General features: G+C 41.8%; 1 protein-coding gene across 6 annotated transcripts in view; it reads right to left on the bottom strand.

Annotated features, from left to right (window-relative positions):
* The window catches only part of COL19A1 (collagen type XIX alpha 1 chain), a 1,086,226-nt gene that overhangs the window by 315,651 nt on the left and 752,016 nt on the right, over positions 1-18,559 (bottom strand). For all 6 annotated transcript variants that reach the window (XM_068281448.1, XM_068281450.1, XM_068281452.1 and 3 more), the window contains exons 33-36: positions 16,849-16,932; positions 11,363-11,416; positions 10,481-10,534; positions 9,208-9,261 (exon numbers count right to left, since the gene is read on the bottom strand). In XM_068281448.1, the coding sequence (XP_068137549.1) occupies positions 9,208-9,261; positions 10,481-10,534; positions 11,363-11,416; positions 16,849-16,932 (246 nt within the window). The remainder of the gene's footprint in view (positions 1-9,207; positions 9,262-10,480; positions 10,535-11,362; positions 11,417-16,848; positions 16,933-18,559) is intronic.

The following is an 18,559-nucleotide window of genomic DNA, read 5'->3' as shown; positions in this document are numbered from 1 at the left end:
AAGATAGAAGACCGAGAGCCCAATATAGTGTAGCATGTATTAGTAGGGGATGAGAATAATGAAAGTAAGTAATATACTCACAAGTCAGGGTTGCCTCAAGAGCAACCACTGTAAGCGCAGGTGGGGAGAACAAGCCTGTCCCCACTCAGGAGTAAAACGTCGCTCTCTGTGGATAGAAGAATTGTAGGGTAGATCACCCTTCCACCAAGGGTGGACTTCTGGATGCGAGAAGGTGTACAGAGGCGCCGAAAGTGTAAAAGTGGCTAAAACGTTTTTAAGTTTGAAATTTATTCAGAAAGCTCCCAGCAAATAGTCGCAATGCTGGGAGCTTTCTGAATAAATTTTGTATATATTTATTGAAAAACAACAGCCTTGTTGTCCGTTTATGGTCGGCCGGTCCACCACCGCGACCAAAACATTTTAACGTTTTAGCCACTTTTACACTTTCGGCGCCTCTGTACACCTTCTCGCATTCTGTTTTAAGAAGGCAACCTTTTGTTTTACATCTTTTAAAATGATTGTAACTTTTATACCGACATACTAGCTATTTTATAGGGGCCAATGGAAATCTCCACTTTGATAGGGGAAAACCCCAAAGCAAACAATGAAGAACAGTGATGTCTGTTTCCAGCTCCACTTCCATGTTTTGCTGAAAATGGCACACTGGAAAGAACGAGCGGGCCATGAATGGTGAACAAACAATTCAGTCAATCAATGTTCTGATCTCCAAGACAAGACAAGACAAATAACATTTATATTGCGCTTTTCTCCTTGCGGACACAAAGCGCCAGAGCAGAGCAGCAGCCACTAGGGCGCGCTCTATTGGCAGTAGCAGTGTAAGGGAGACTTGCCAAAGGTCTCCTACTGAATTAGTGCTGGCTTACTGAACAGGCAGAGCCGAGATTCGAACCCAGGTCTCCTGTGTCAGAGGCAGAGCCCTTAACCATTACACCATCAGCCATCTCCACTTTAGGGAAATGAAACTAGTGCAATTGACCAAAAGTAAATCAAATCTATTCCTGCTGTTATTACTGTAGTATTAGGAAGGTGGCATTTTTTCCAATTGAAAACCATTTATTTTATAAATAAGCCCCTGGGACTTTTATTTTACTAAAAATGCATCTCAGTGCACCCGATGAATAGGTAGAGCATCGAAAAGAAAAATGATTTTTATTTTATAGCCTTATACACTGTTTGGTTTTTCAGAACTCATTAGGTGTTTAAACACTCTCCATTGAATGTTGGCCAACTGACCTATTTGACTCTGGAGATAAAAGGAGAAACAGATTATTTACATTTTTGCATCTGGGAGCTATACTGTTATACCTTTACACCTAATAAATATAAATAATTGTTTACAATATTCATTTATAAATTAGTTAATGTTAGCCCATTGTAAAATCTTACCTCACCACAATTTACATTTTATTTAAATTGAAATCTTCAATTTATCGGATACCCCACCATCTTTACTACTGGCAAGGTGAATCACTTGTGGAATGTTTTTCTTCACTCATAGAAGTAAGCAGATATATTGTGTGATCTCCCAGATTGCTCTGAGCAGTGATGAGCAGAAATGTTGATATTCTTTTTACACAAATGTTCTCGAAAATAATGTTAAATTTGACTTTGCTATCAAAAATCATTGTAATAAGTTTGTGATTTTTTGTGTATTTTCAAACTTAAAATAAATGATTTCCCTTTTTGTGAATTTTCACAGTAAAAAAAAAAAAAAAAAAAGTGATTCTCACGTTTTTGCAGACTTTTATCTTATTGTGAAAATGCAATGTATTTTTGCACATATTTTCTCAAAGTCATTTTTGATACAAAACTGACTTTGGTGAGAATTTGCAAGCAACACTCGTTCTGAAAGAGACAGCTACATGACATCATAGCCTAGGCTAAACATTACTGGGAGAGCTGGGTTACATACCAATATACATCGATATGTAGAAATAACAAGGATTTCTGATGCTGGAATCAGTATAATTAAGGTAAAAATGAGTATCATGATGAATAATTTATTACATTCTGATATGAGTTATTACAATTCTGCTTTAAAATACAAAGGGCTATCTGCAAGATTTAGTTTCTTAATTTAACACAACGGGAGGTATGAAAAGTCGATTTATTTCACTGCATAGTACATAATGTTTTCAACAGCAAAAAAATGCTGTTTACAGCAATCTTTCAAAGGGAAAAAAAAGTTCTTAGGGATTAATTATAATAATGATGTAGTTTAGGGATATGTTTATCTAACACCTTCTGGAGTGCCACTTTAAAGCAAAATGCAATGACCTTCATCACTTAGTGAAATCTCCCTCAACAGAGTAACCAAGCAGCTCAGGGTGACTAGGAATGCATAGGGGGATAAAAGGGACCAAAAGCCCTCCTACTAAAAAAAGCAAAGCTTGGTGTTATTTGCCTCCTTAAAGGGACACTTAAGTCAAACAAAAAAAATGAGTTTTACTCACCTGGGGCTTCCAATAGCCCCCTGCAGCTGTCCGGGTGCCCTCGCCGTCTCCCTCCGATTTTCCTGGCCCCGCCGGAAGCCACTTCTTGTTTCGGTGACAGGAGCTGACAGGCTGGGGATGCGAGTGATTCTTCGCGTTCCTGGCCACAATAGCGCCATCTATGCTGCTATAGCATATATCATATACCATATAGCAGCATAGAGGGTGCTAATGTGTCTGGGAACGCGAAAAATCACTCACGTCCCCAGCCTGTCAGCTCCTGTCACCGAAACAGGAAGTGGCTGCCGGCGGGGCCAGGCGGATCGGAGGGAGACGGCGAGGGTACCGGACAGCTACAGGGGGCTATTGGAAGCCCTAGGTGAGTAAAACTCATTTTTTTTGTTTGACTTAAGTGTCCCTTTAAAACAGAAGAAAATTATTGCAGACTTCCTTCTGTTTCCTTCTGTTTTAAGAAGGCAAATTACACCATATCTCCCTCAGTAACTGAAAGCCCCCATCTTGATGTTCCCAAATCCTAAATGCCTTGTTCAAGATTTTGTAAACAATGCATCATGAAGACTCAATTTGAGCGAAGGAGCCTGCAGCCTAAATGTGTATCCAAATATGTGCTTGTATTGCTCTAAAAAGTTTCATGCTATTGGGTCTTTGTATTTTTTAAAATAGAGTTACATCAACATTTGAAATAAGATTATGTTTAACCTGAACCCAGACCTTTTCTAAAGCTAGTTCCCAATTAAAATATAACAACTGTATCTTAAAAAAGAACTACAGGAAGAGGCAGCTTATGCAAAAAAAAGTATATCAACACATTTAACCTAAAATGTGCAATGGGAAATGCCTTTACCTGAGTCACCTTTACCTGTGTGCAGGCCAGGTGCATGCCACGGATTAGGGGTACTAGGCCTAATTAGCTTAGTAATAAAATGTGTAACATGACCTGAAGGTGGCACGGAATGGTATCACCTATACTCCAATAACCATCTTTGCAAAAGGCATTCAAAGACAATGACAACTACATTCTGGAAAGAAAAATGGAGAAACATAATTGCTTCAAACACAGTTTATTAACAAGTATTGTTGTCTGTGACACAAGCTGCTGCACCAGTAGCAGCTAGGTGACATTTATTCCTCTTTAGTGTTCTTTGCTTTTGAATTCCTATTGGAACCTGAGAAGGATTTGTGTGTGAGATGGGACTAATGAGGGTCAAAGGGGTATTTTTAGATGGAAGCGTATAGAAGATAAAGTCACATCTACGCAAACAATATTTCAGCTGCAACACCAATGCCTGACAGTTGTGTCAATGAAAATCCCTTTTTTTACTTTCAGAGCAAATGTTGCTTTCTGAACTCAGAGTGGGAAAGCAATTTCCAAACTTTCTTTCCTTTTGGCACCTTTTGATTTAAGGTTCCTGCAGACATTCAAGTGACCTTTGGTTCCAATGTTCAGTTTTCAGAGCTTGCGTAAAGCAATGTTTACTATGGATGTGTTGAACTTGCCCGCTCTGCCACACAGTATGAAGGAATGATGACTACAAGGCCACTAGAAAAATTATTATTTACAATTTGGCAAATCTGTTGGAGGAACTAATAAGGCTTCACTTTTTTTAATCCTTTTTGTCAAGCCTTTTTTTGTAGAGTTAGGAAAAAAGAAGATGAAACCATTTAGAGGTGCATGCGTGAGCCGCACTGTGATGGCAGCTTAGAGTCAGAACTCCAGCCCGCTGCCTGATACAAATCCACTGCAAAGCCAGCTTTCTCCACTTTCACAGCGCAACTCTAATGGGGGCCTCTTGCAGCTTATCTAAAGACCATCACAGAGAACAATGGGGGAAGCAAAACTACTCCCATGCAGAATCCCTGGACAAGTTCCTACACACCCCAGCCTCCCAAGATGGTGTCCACTAAGCTGACCACATGGTGACTGCTTCTATGGATCAGGCCAGTATTCCTTATGCCAATATGCATGTTACTGCTGGAGAAGGCGCTCAATAAACATGACCAACCCCTGATTCCCTCCAGAATGTAATTTTATCAGCAGTTAAGGAGCTCGGGTCTGACATATCAAACCTGGGGGACTGCACTAGTGCCCTAGAAAACAAAATGGACACTCTTGCCCAGAAACAGGGAGAGCTTGAAGATAATCGCCATAGTACGTTGGATGATCTAAAGTCACTCCATATGACCTCCAGAACTACTGCGCCTGCACAGTCCGCTCCGGCCCACGTGACGGGTATTGACAGCGCCGCTTGCGCAGGCGCAGTACAGAGCGACCTGGAGGGACTGGGACGGAGCTGCGGCGAACGGCTGATGGCAGAGGTGAGGCGAGGGACATGCTGGGAGCTTGGGGCTGAAGGAAGCCCCCGGTAAGTAGCACCTATTCTATTATATTTGGCCTGATGACTCCTTTAAGATCCCCTTGACTCTGATATTTTGCCTCCTCTCACAGTTTTTTAAAGTCTTCGTGAGCCATATGGAGTGACTTTAGATCATCCAAAGTACTATGGCGATTATCTTCAAGCTCTCCCTGTTTTATGAAAGAAAAGAACCATTGTTTAACCCATTAGCAGCTTCAATAGAGTTATCTTGTTCGAGATAACTGCAGTAGACAGAACTTGTGCTGTAAATTGTTTGGAATGCTTTGATCTCTGTCAGCTAGCAGAAAATATACAAACTGAAAGCAGAAATCCTCTGTTATTGCCTCACACTGCCCCCTAGTGACAATTGGCCATAATACACATTACAGCAGTATTAATTAGAATCAAGGATTTGTTACAAAGAAGAAATAAAAAATGTGCTAAAATAAGCTTCTAAATAAATTGGCTGCTAAAGGGTTTAAGCCATCTGTAACACACAACCTATCACTTTTAAAGGGGACCCTTTTTTATTTTTTACAACCATTACTCTGGCAAAGAGCAAGACCCTCAAACCAGTCACTCAACTTTTAAGGGATGCTTAACTAATTTTCATCCAGACCTTGTTTGCCCCCTATGGACCAGAGCAGTTTTGACAGTTTAGCTATGTCTTTATTTAATCAGCAATAACTTTATCCCTACTTCAGACACCTAATGAATTCATATATTACCTTTCACCAATTAGTGCTGCAGCAGATAGTGCTGGAGGTTTGCACAGGAACAAGCCCAATAGTGCACAGCTGAGGTTCAACCACAAGACATATATCTACGTCCCCATGGCTTAGTTGAAGTCACAGAGGATGAAGATATACTGTAGTGGAGGATAAAGTGGTAAATTCCATACAAATGAGGCTTCTGCTTTAGGCTCATGATGAATTGATATGGGTTGCTCATACACTTTCGGACATAGATGATGCAGCTGAAGCAACAGGGCTTGTGACTGCCTACCTCTATATCTATATCAAACGTGCCCAGTAGAAACTGAGCTTATGATGACATCATGACGTCAGAGATTACTAATATTCTATACTTGTATGAATTGCATTACTCCTTCCTTTTCCAGACTTATTTTCAATCTGTGGCTTCTTTAAGTAACAGAGAAAAGCCAAATCACTTGCCTTGGATTTCAGCTACTTATCCATCTGCCAATTTGGCCTGCTTTGACATATAGGGCTTGGTTCACAAAGCGGTGCAAACTTTTAGCACGCTGGTGAAATGCCCCTTATCACGCCTAAACTCAGTTTAGCCATGATAAGTTTAGGCTTGATAAGTTTAGGCGTGATAAGTTTAGGCATGATAAGTTTAGGCATGATAACTATAGCACCAACTGGGTTAACACCGCAGTGCATAGCTGATCAAAAGTTTTGTGCTAGCAAAGTATGGTGTGCGAAACATCGCATAGAGTTTAATGGTGCTGCTTTGCGCGCGGGACTTTGCGATCTAAACTTATCTAAACGTATCACGCCTAAACTTATCACGCCTAAACTTATCATGCCTAAACTTATCATGCCTAAACTGAGTTTAGGCATGATAGAATGGTTATCATGCCTAAAGCCTTTAACTGGGTTATCACCGCTTTGTGAATCGAGCCCATAGTCACTGACTGATAGTAACTCCTGATTATGTGTTGTTCATAATTTTCTCAATTTCTGTTGTTCACAGTACATCCTAAGTTAAGTGTTGTTAACTTAGTTTGGGCTTGTTTTCTTTTTATAGAGGTTATTATCGTTATATGCAACTTCTGTTACTTCTGAAGTTGAAGAGAAATCGAGAGCCCAATATGGTGTAGTATGTCAAAATTGATTGGATAAATGAAACAGTGAGATGGTAATACTCACAAACACGGGTTACCACCTAGGTAACCACTCATTAGGCAGGTGAGGAGATTAGACCTGTCCTCACTCAGGATTAAGAAGTCGCTCTCTGTAGATAGGAAGAAAGGGGGTAGATCACCCCTCCACCTGGGGTGGACTCAAATATATTGGTAGGTGAACAGAGGCGCCAGAAGGATAAAAGTACATAAAATTTTAAAAAAATTGCTGGGAGGAAGTGGTGGACTCGCCTCCGTTAAAGCAGACACCAAGGACTGTAAATGTATAGATATACACATTTATTGAAAATACCCCAAAGATGCAACGCGTTTCGCGGGCACAGCCCACTTCTTCAGGCAATAAGCAGGGGATAAACAACAGCAATTCAGTTATAGCAAGCAGAGCAGAGAGGTGCTCTGCTTGCTATAACTGAATTGCTGTTGTTTATCCCCTGCTTATTGCCTAAAGAAGTGGGCTGTGCCCGCGAAACGCGTTGCATCTTTGGGGTATTTTCAATAAATGTGTATATCTATACATTTACAGTCCTTGGTGTCTGCTTTAACGGAGGCAAGTCCACCACTTCCTCCCAGCAATTTTTTAAAAATTTTATGTACTTTTATCCTTCTGGCGCCTCTGTTCACCTACCAATATATCTGTTACTTCTGATCTTGACTTCCCGTCATTTTTTTGTTTCTCCAGAAATGCACTTGCGGACAGACTCCCAAAACTAAGTGTTTTACAGAAGAATATATGAAAGTACTGCAAGAGTGTGCTGGAAAAATATATTTTCCAAGCCACCTTAACAAAGTCATTTAAAATGTCATTGTTTCTTGGAATAAATGCAGCGTTCCCACTGGCACTATTTTAAATTGAAGTCCAGTGTAGACTACTACACATCAAGGAACAGCCAGCAACATAGTATTAAGGGAGCTGATTTATCATGTGTGACTTATCATTTGAATTAAATACATTAAAGAGGAAATTAATTAGTATTTGCTTTAATAACATAATGTGAAAATTGTTCAGAAAAGTGCCAAGTTAATTATCAGCAACCATTGATCATTTGGTTTGCATTTGATTTTCATCCACCCTTGAAACATTTAGTAATGCAGGACTTTCACACATAGCTGTGTGAATCTGTCTGACACTACGGCCTGCAGTTATTAAAGAATGAGTTTCAATCTCCGCTTTGTTCATATTCTTATCTGATTGAGATTGCAGAAAAAAGTGCACACAGTCAAGCTTGTGAAGACTATGCCATATCTTAAAAGAGACAGTTACAAAGTAGAATGACCCGATTTGATGGGGCCTTGTCAGCTGGGTTGGATGACGTTGGTAGATGCTGTCTCCAAACCTCAGCATCTGAATGATTTTCCCAGCATTGCAATTAAAAGTATAAAAATTGTTCATATGTTCATGGTAATGTAAGTTCATTTGCGCCTGTTATTACTATACGTTTTATTTATAACGTGCCATCATACAGTATTATACAGGGAATTAATATGTGAGTGGTGTTGATTACAAATATGAACAATCACTAAAGGAAAGAAAGAGGACCCTGCTCCAATCAGGCTTGACATCTAAAATGCAAGACACAATTATCTGAACAAACCAAGGGTTACAATAAGGTTTGGCAGCTGAGTGAACCAGGTGCACGTTATTTATTTATTTATTTTAAATCATTTCCTATAACAGCATAAGGATTCATTCAAGAAATAATAGCCATTAGGAATGTGCTGTACAAAGCAAAGAGTAAAGTGTGTACCTAGAAATGATGGGGCTCCCTACAAAACCTTAATAGGGCCCTCCTGCATTCACATCTGGAAATCACAACTCCTGTTACTGATCTTCACAGTCTGGGGGTCCATCAGCCCAATACTACTGATGATCTACTAAGGCTTCTACTGCCTCCTAACACTAATCCTCCCCTTGGCTACTCCTAAAACTAGCCCTACTGTTTACCCTACACCCAACACAACCCATTCCTTCTTTAACATAATTTGGGCTTCACCTATGTCTAGTGCCTGAATCACCTGGCTCTCCAGAACTACACTTACTCTGGAGTATGGGCCTTTGCTTCAAGGTGAGGAAGGTAAAGCAGTTTCAGAAGCCCCTCCCCCTATAGTTTTGCCCTGTATAGAATGTACATATGCAGTTTAATCTCTTTATAGCAAACACTGATATAGTAAACATTTAGCTATTGTCAACTAAGTGTCCAGGTCCTGGCCAAGCCCCTTCATAAGTATATGGGAGTAGCAACTGGTATAGTAAACTCTGATATAATAGAACTTCTGTTACAGTAAACCTGTTTTATGCCCCCCTGCAGGTTTCTGTATCCAACTGTAGTGGAAAGTGGGTGGGCACATGCGTCATATGTCAGTCAGCAGTACCATGCATGTGTTCAAGGAGTTTTTTTTGTCTTTTTTATGTGAGTAGATGTGTAATTGCACTTCTACATAATTTTAGTTTTTTTTTTACCCTCCCTGAGTGAATTGTTCTTATGAAACTTACTGAAGGTCCAGCAGCTCCAGGAATTCCAGATGGCCCAGGAATACCAGGTACACCCTGAAGTGAGAAACATGCATGTCGATTATTTTGGAAATGTCAGAGGCACAGATTGTAAAACACAAAAAACAAAAAACAAAACATGTATCTGTTTAGGGCAGTTCATTGAGACAAAAAGTAAAGAAAGATGGCAAAAGAGCATTCAAGTAATATCAGTATATGATTTATGCTGCATGGGGCATACTAAGATAATGCTTACTAACTAAAATTTACTAGTGATGGTTACTAGTGGTGGTGGTGAGTGGCTGCCTGCTACTGTCATCATTGCCTCCGTATAATGTATCATCTATCTCCCAACAAGTACAACCTGTCTATCCTACCAGGTGCCATGGAGTAATGTGTGACACATGCATAGCTATGCTTACTGCTCTTTTCTATATTAGAAGAGTCCAGATGGAATGAATGCTCCAGTTTCATAGCTCAAAGCTCATTGTATCTGAACATTAAATAGGCATGCAATAAGGCTTTCAATGGCCATTGACAAATATTATAATATACATAAGGGTGTCTTAAAGTATTACTCAAAACAAACCACTTAGCTTTGACCAGAGCGAAGAAAGGTAAAAACCATTTAATTTACTTTTTAGACAAATTTTCTGTCTTAAAGACCGCTTTCACAAGAACAGGAAGTAGGAAATGTTTTGCCTTTAATATATAAACATGTTTACAATATATTACACCAGAATTGGATATTTCTATATTTAACACTTTTTGTTTGTTGAACAGGGAAAGGTTAAAGATCTTTATTGATATCTGGTCCCCAATGGAGAAGTGAACTTCAAAACGTCTGATAGGGTTTACATATTTTTATGTTGCATCAGTTCATCTTTTATCTGCGGGAACTAAGACAAGTTTAGTAGGGAGCTTATCTAGCCGTATTGGATACTTTATTTCACAGCTTCAAATGTGTTATAAGTATCCAAGCAATTCTCAGCTTGTGGCTCGACAATACTGAAGCCAATGTGTAAACACTTACAGTAATTTATCTGCAATTATATAACAGTTTAACAAACACATACACAACATGAACTTTGTTCAGTCCATAAAAACCTGTGTTTGGAAAAACCAATTAAATCTTCTACAGCGATTTTGCTCACCTCTCTTTATTTCTTCTTTGCTCCACTGGGTCCAATGAGACTAGTTCCCATTTACTGTACAAACAAACTCTAGCTGCACTGTGCAGTGAGAATATTTAGATGAAAGAACAGAACATCAGTACCTGGTCACCTTTCTCTCCAGTAAGGCCCGGGAAGCCACGTTCACCTTTGATACCCTATAACAAGATTCCAACATCACTACAATCATTGGATTTCATTTCAAGCTCTGCTAACTATTCTGCTTCAAATGAACTGTACAATTCATTTTTAGTATCATGCAGAGTTAGCAGGGAATCTGTCACACACTATTCATACACATAAAACCTCTCGACCAAAAATCATCTCCCTTTTCTCTTGCTATTTTATATTTTTTGTGGCGTTGTACTGTGACAAATAGAAAAAGTCTAAAAATGGGATTTTCAGCAGGTTGAGCTATCTTTGAATAAGATAAAGTACTCCATATGAAATCCAGTAAGACAAGAAAATAAGACACATGAATATGTATTTATATGACAAAACAAGCAAGTAGATGGGACATGAAAGCCAAAAGACTGTGATTGCAGACATTTATAGCACTGCATGCAATAGGTATCAGGATGGATAAAGATGTCAATGATTCATTACTGTCCAGTCATCTGAATAAGCATCTCTGGTGACTGGTCTGAAATTCCATTTTAAGCCAGTGCCTAGCTGCACTGAATATACTATGAGATATACTTTCATCATAACATGTTGATCAGCAATCTATCCTCCACTTTCATCATAACATTCTTCTTTTATCTGCACAAAATAAATGGATCTCAGCCGAACTGCTGTCAGTGGCGCTACACAGGCCTGACATTGTGTTTATTTTGTGAAGCTGATCTGTTCCTCAGTACTGATGACCAGAATATGTGTTTGATGGTGTGCAGTTTTACAAGTTACTGAGTGTGAAGAAGAAGACGTGATTTATAAACTCCATGAATTATGAAAATACTTTGCTTGTAGTTGTGCATTTTACTTACCTTAGGACCTTCTTTACCAGGTATACCCGGAGGACCTCTTATGCCAGGGTCACCCTAACAAACATGTTGTTACAAGACTTATTTAATTATATACATCATTGATACTATTCTGTACAACAGTATAATACAACATGTCATTAGTGCATAGTAAATGGCATATTCTCAGTGATAATGATCTCACTGGAACTAGTGCTAGTTAAAAATAAGATCAGCTTCAGCCCACTTTCTCAGGATGGTGCAATCAAAACACCTGTGACAAAATAACCATCCATGAAACTGTAGTACCTGCTGTAACAGTATAAAATGCAGTGATTTCATCAGTTAATCAATAGTTTGCAACACAGTGTAAAATTGAATGTGTGTATGGACCCTAAGTCCATCACTTTGATTGCTGTCAACCCCATTCTCAACTGCATCGCCTTGTAATATGGATAACTGGGGGTGGGAGGCTGATCAATAGGGGTGCGATTACCAGAGGTAGGTTAGCACGGCATCACCCTATGTGGATAAAGTGTCAGACAACGTCCACTCCAGTACCACACAGCAGTGTGTAATAACAAAATAATGCTCAGGCCCGGGTTTGTGGGGAGGCCGAATAGGCACGTGCCTAGGGCGGAGCCAAGGAAGAGGCGGGTTGACAAACAAGCAGTCAAGATTCCAAACGGAGTCCCCACAGCTGCCGACTCCATTCCCCCACAATGATGTATTGCTAGTGCCATGTTTCTGTACAGCTGCCCAGATTTGCTCTGCACACAGTAGCATGTCTGTGTGTGCAGCACCAGCAGCTATAGACAGGGACAGAGCTGGCAGCTTACTTGAGTGTGACAAGAGCAGTGGTTGTATCGTTGAAGCCCTGCCTGCTGTCATTCTCTTAGATTAGAAGTCAAATGGAAAGGCTGCCCCGCTCCCACTTCCTCCCCCTTGCTTGTGTACCCGGGCAATTTCAAGCACGCAAGAGAAGCTCTCTGTTCAGCAGACATGAAAGACACAGGAGGCTCGACTCCTCTCCCTCTTTTGCACATGGCTGAAGCTGCAGGAATGGACAGCTGCCTGTGCTCCGAGTCCTGACCTCACATTCAGCTGTAAGAGTGAGAGGGCATATCATGATTCAGTGGAGGAGGGGACCGAGGACAGTGTAAGTTGATAAAGATGTACTGGAAGTGTTTTGAATGAGACCTAAAGCCTAAAAGAAGATAAAACAAAAACAAAAAAAAACTGCCACAAACAGGATTTAAACATTCCTAGTTTCTTTCAGCCCCTCCACCTCCATAGTGTTCTTGCACCTCAGCTCCTTAGGACTCCTGTTATGTTGCTGTCACCCCTCTTAAAAAGCTGCCACTGGGCACAGTCACAGCTGTGGCGCATGCATGTACTATGTACACAGCACCTCCTCATGTCATGCATCCCAGTGACTGTGTGCGCAGTAGCCAGCCAGTAAAGTTCTGTGCATGTGCGATGTGGATTATTTCCGAACTATGCATGTGCAGACAGCCATGGCTGTCTTGCCTTGTCACTTGGAAGCAAAATGGAGGAGGATGCATGTACCATAGCTGCGACTGAGGCCAGTTGCAGCTTTTTAAGTGTGGCTACAGCAGATGGAGAGGAATGTAAAGGAACTGAGGGGCCAGAAGCAGTATTCCTTCCCCCCTCCCTCCTGCTGAAAGAAGCCCCAGGTATGTGTAAATCCTGTTATGTTTCTGCCTAGTTCTGATTTTCTGGAATTTTGTGGGGGATTTTTTGTTCTTTAAAACACACCTAAGCTGTGCTTAAAACTATGCACTTTTAATTCCCTGGGGCTTCTTCCAGCCCCCCCCCCCATAGTCTGTGAGGTCCCACAGCAATCTCTGGTCCCCCTCCATTCTCCCACTCGCGGCTCTGTAAGGTTGGTGACTGGGACTCCAGGCACTCCGACTGCGCATGCACAGTCCCATTCACGCGCCCTCCTCAAGTATGCCTCCCATTCTATCCTGGTCCTCTGTAAGTTTGATGACTGGAATTCTAAGCACTCCTACTGCGCATGCACAGTCCCATTCATGCGCCCTTCTCAAGTGGTCCCTTACCCATACTGTGGCCCCCAGATCTGGTGCTCCCGTCCCCCTAATGCAGGGGTGGGAGAGGGGGTCATCTGGCTACCTAAACTGAGCGGAGGCAGTCATCTGGATACCCATACTGCTGTCCAAAACTCTCCTCTTGTTTGTGGCTGCGCTCTCGTTTGTGTACAAGCACAAGCATACTGGGCAAGTGCCAGTACAGTCCGCACATGCCCAGTAGCACAAAACTGCTTGTACATAGGCAAGTAGCTTTGTGTTACTGGGCATGTGCAGACCATACTTAAGCATGCCCAGTACATTTGGGCTTGTACATAGAGGCAAGCACATGCCTCAAGGAAGAAGGGGGTCATGAGCAGCAGTGGTGGGGTCTTATTATGCTCAGAGGGTCCCAGCACTGGAACAGTGGGCCCCAGGGGATCTACTATGATAAGTATCTAATCTTTATTTTTCTTCAGGTTCACTTTAAGATTACATGTTAGGATGGAGAAGTGTGTGTAAATTGGTGGTGGTGCTGGGGGTTGGTTGAAATGCTGTTAGATTGGTCAGGGGGCGGCTGGTGGCAGTGGGCCTTGGGCGGTAAAAAGTAGAAATCCGGCCCTGATAATGCTGGCATCTGTGCAAGGGGTGGAGCTAAATTGCATGAGATCATGCTGGCCTCACCCTTATCACTGATGCTGGGTCATCTCTTCACTCTATTTGGAGGAGCTATAGACCCTCCGGATCCCTGGCGCCGTTGCAATCCAATCACCCATGCTGCTCCCCCCCCCCCCTCCAGCACACCATACACAATTAAATGATGGGGAGAGAATCAGGAAATAGGGTTGGAAAGATTTAAATTATTTTAGACTATAGAAGCTTGAAATTGATGTGACTATTGTGTGACTATTGTTTGAACCTGCTTGAAGCCCATCAATTGAGTTAGATCGTACATACCTTGCCTAATCAATGCAATGACCTTGGTCATCTAAACATTCATATGCAATCATGGTCCCATAATTTAATCCCAATTGACTCATTGTAAAATCTTGTTTGCAGAGGTTTGCACCAATAAGTGTGCTGGAAGCTCAGTGACATGGTTATGTGGTGTGTGTGTGTGTGTGTGGGGGGGGGGGGGGGGGATGGAGCAGCTATCTTCTTACTGGAGTTCTCTTAATAAAAGTTCAAGTAACATATATCATTAAAGAGCCTCAGGTCCCCTCTGGTTCTGTGAAACTTTTATTTGTCTTTGCATAATTAATGTTGCAGCTATAAATTGCATTATTAAGTCAGAAGTTTGCACAAAGGTGCCTTCAGGTTACAATCTGTAAGAAGGCCTTAAAGAGAGTCTGAAGCGAGAATAAATCTCGCTTCAGACCTCATAGATAGCAGGGGCATGTGTGCCCCTGCTAAAACGCCGCTATCCCGCGGCTTAACGGGGGTTCCTGATCCCCCAAATCCCCTCCGTGCAGCGGGGGAGCGCTTCCGCATTGGGGCAGGGCTAACCACCACATCCCTGCCCCACACGCGTCTGTCAGCGCGTATCTCCGCCTCTCCCCTGCCCCTCTTAGTCTTCCTTCACTGAGAGGGGCGGGGGAGAGGCGGCGATGCACGTCTGATAGACGCGCTGTGAGGCAGGGCTGCAGCCGTTAGCCATGCCTCCAGGAAGAGCAAAATCTACGACCAAGTTGGTCGTTGATTTTGCAGGGGGGGGGGGTTTGGGGGTGAAGGGACCCCCGTTTAGCCGCGGGATAGCGGCGTTTTAGCAGGGGCACACGTGCCCCTGCTAACTACGAGCTCTGAAGTGAGATTTATTCTCGCTTCAGAATTAAAAACAATGGTGCATGAGCCAGCCTGGGGCCCCGGGAACTCTCACTGCCCGGGGCCCCAGAACCAGCATCCAACACCATGTGTGAGCGCAGCCAAAACGCTTGGAGCTGCCACCCCCAAGGCCTGTCTCCTACTGCTCTAAAACTTACCAAACACACAAATGGAGAAACTCACTCCCAAACAGTTCTCTGCTGCTTTATAAAGCCTGCAGGCTGCTTATAAGCCAATGAGAAATGCACACATACAATACACCTAGCTTGCAGTGGTTAATCAAGCAGAAGCTGAGCAAGTCAGCCAGTCAGTTGGAGAGGGCTTCAGTTGCATATAGACAATGGCTATATGACCAGCATATATCAGCTTCTGCTTGATTAACCACTGCAAGCTAGGTGTATTGTATGTGTGCATTTCTCATTGGCTTATAAGCAGCCTGCAGGCTTTATAAAGCAGCAGAGAACTGTTTGGGAGTGAGTTTCTCCATTTGTGTGTTTGGTAAGTTTTAGAGCAGTAGGAGACAGGCCTTGGGGGTGGCAGCTCCAAGCGTTTTGGCAGCGCTCACATATGGTGTTGGATGCTGGTTCTGGGGCCCCGGGCAGTGAGAGTTCCCGGGGCCCCAGGCTGGCTCATGCACCATTGTTTTTAATTTTATTGTAGTATCCCATGCAGTTTAGTTAGGAGGGGGGCAGATGAGAGGGAATATCCTGCACGCTGGTGCCCCCTGCTGGTCATATAGCCATTGTCTATATGCAACTGAAGCCCTCTCCAACTGACTGGCTGACTTGCCCAGCTTCTGCTTGATTAACCACTGCAAGCTAGGTGTATTGTATGTGTGCATTTCTCATTGGCTTATAAGCAGCCTGCAGGCTTTATAAAGCAGCAGAGACCTGTTTGGGAGTGAGTTTCTCCATTTGTGTGTTTGGTAAGTTTTAGAGCAGTAGGATACAGGCCTTGGGGGTGGCAGCTCCAAGTGTTTTGGCTGCGCTCACATATGGTGTTGGATGCTGGTTCTGGGGCCCCGGGCAGTGAGAGTTCCCGGGGCCCCAGGCTGGCTCATGCACCATTGTTTTTAATTTTATTGTAGTATCCCATGCAGTTTAGTTAGGAGGGGGGCAGATGAGAGGGAATATCCTGCACGCTGGTGCCCCCTGCTGGTCATATAGCCATTGTCTATATGCAACTGAAGCCCTCTCCAACTGACTGGCTGACTTGCTCAGCTTCTGCTTGATTAACCACTGCAAGCTAGGTGTATTGTATGTGTGCATTTCTCATTGGCTTATAAGCAGCCTGCAGGCTTTATAAAGCAGCAGAGAACTGTTTGGGAGTGAGTTTCTCCATTTGTGTGTTTGGTAAGTTATTCTCGCTTCAGAGTCTCTTTAAGGAACCTTCACAGGGGGTCATAAGACCCTCTTTGTAGCCTCTGAAGAGGTCCATTTGAGCAAAAGTGCACCCCTCCATCAATTGGGGTGCATTGTAATTGCAGTCTCTTCTGCACAGAGGGTATACATCAATTAAATATGAAGAAATATGAACAGAATGATAAGTTACAATAATATCTGAGAGAAAATGTATCCTTTTGCTGCTTCATCCAAAATGTCTGACCAGTTTTACAGTTGAATTTACAGGCAAACTTACCTTTATTCCATCAAAACTTGAAATGCCAGCTCCTCCTTTGCTGCCAATACCAGGTCCACCAGAATGGCATTGACTGCACACATTCTGAAACATAAAGTACAAAATCATATGTCCAATAAGCTAGAGTTATTTTTTAAACAGTGTTTAAAGGAACATGTTTTACCGTGTTTGTGGGATAATGCTGAATATCGCCATTGTGCATGTCTTAGCTATACACCCTTGCAATTTCAGCTCAGTGACTGTTGTAAAAATATTCTACATCTATACATGCCTTATGCATGGGGACTAGATATGTGGGAAACACTAACTTTCCATAAACACATAATGTTAAGCCATTGTCACTGTAAGGAAGTTAATGCTTGTGATATGTTGGAAGGTACAAAGCAAGTGATAGGTGAAAATGCAGAGTATAAAAACCCTTGTCATCTATACAGTCTTTTTCAATTGCTGGTTGTTAAAGTTATTACAGAGTTTAGCTGGCCACATTCACTCATTCAATAATAGTAATCCATGGAATAAACCAGAATTATATATTTTGTTTAATAATGAAATTTAGTTTCAAGAGGCTCCAATTCTTTTACAGTGCTGAAACACAAATTGCTTTTAGCTACTTCAAAATAATATGCCTAGTTAATGTCTATTATACAGAGCAGGATAAAGCTAAAATGTCTGCAAAAGAAACTCATGGTACATCAGCTATCAGGGCTTTTTTGTATTACAATTCAAAACAAAAGACCATCAATGTATGCATTTATGATTTCTTTTTTATAGTAAAACATGATATGCTTTAGATTTATTTATTCATAATTATGACTTGATTTATGTCACAGGAACCCACAGATATAAAAACAAAGTCTTAAAGGGGAACTGAAGTAAGAGGTATACGGAGGCTGCCATATTTTATTTCCTTTTAATCAATACCAGTTGCCTGGCAGCCCTGCTGGTTTATTTCTCTGCAGTAGTATCTGAATAACACCAGAAACAAGCATGCAGCTAGTCTTGTCAGATCTGACTTTAAAGTCTGAAACACCTGATCTGCTGCATGCTTGTTCAGGGGCTATGGCTAATAGTATTAGAGGCAAAGGATCAGCAGGGCTGCCAGGCAACTGGTATTGATTAAAAGGAAATAAATATAGCAGCCTCCGTATACCTCTTACTTCAGTTCCCCTTTAAACCTTGCCAATCAATACATACCACAACCCAAGCAAAGTTTTGCCGATTCCTTCATCTCTGTAGGTATGGGGAGAGCTCCTGGGAGCAGAAGCCCCTTCAAGAGTGCAACCCAAGAAACTCCTTACTGAATAGGTGCAGCTTACTGAACGTGCTGTTCAGTAAGTGGTTATAGTGGTTCCTTGGTCATGAGTGTTTGGTCCTCACTCCAAATATAATACATCCAAGGGTGATCAGCCCACAAAAAAAGAGATCCAAGAGTTCTTACTTAAAGCGGAATATAACCCTGCATTTCAACTTTGCTCTTAAACATTATTTACAGCATATTATATGCAAAAAGCATTTTTTTTTACTAGACCAGCATTGGAAGGGTTAAACAGAGGTTTAAAGTTCTGTGGAGAGATATGCAGAAGTTCAGATTGTTACATTCTATTTAGTTGAATGTATCTATTGATAAATGTTACGCACTCTTTGGCTGTCCTCCAGCTCCTTCTCAGTCAGAGAGAGTGAGTCACATTCAACACTTAGATACATTTATGTA

The sequence above is a fragment of the Hyperolius riggenbachi genome, chromosome 4, assembly GCF_040937935.1.
Source record: "Hyperolius riggenbachi isolate aHypRig1 chromosome 4, aHypRig1.pri, whole genome shotgun sequence".
Taxonomy (NCBI): Eukaryota; Metazoa; Chordata; class Amphibia; order Anura; family Hyperoliidae; genus Hyperolius; species Hyperolius riggenbachi.
The sequence above is the reverse complement of the archived record's forward strand: the minus strand, read 5'-3'. Positions and strand labels throughout refer to the sequence as shown.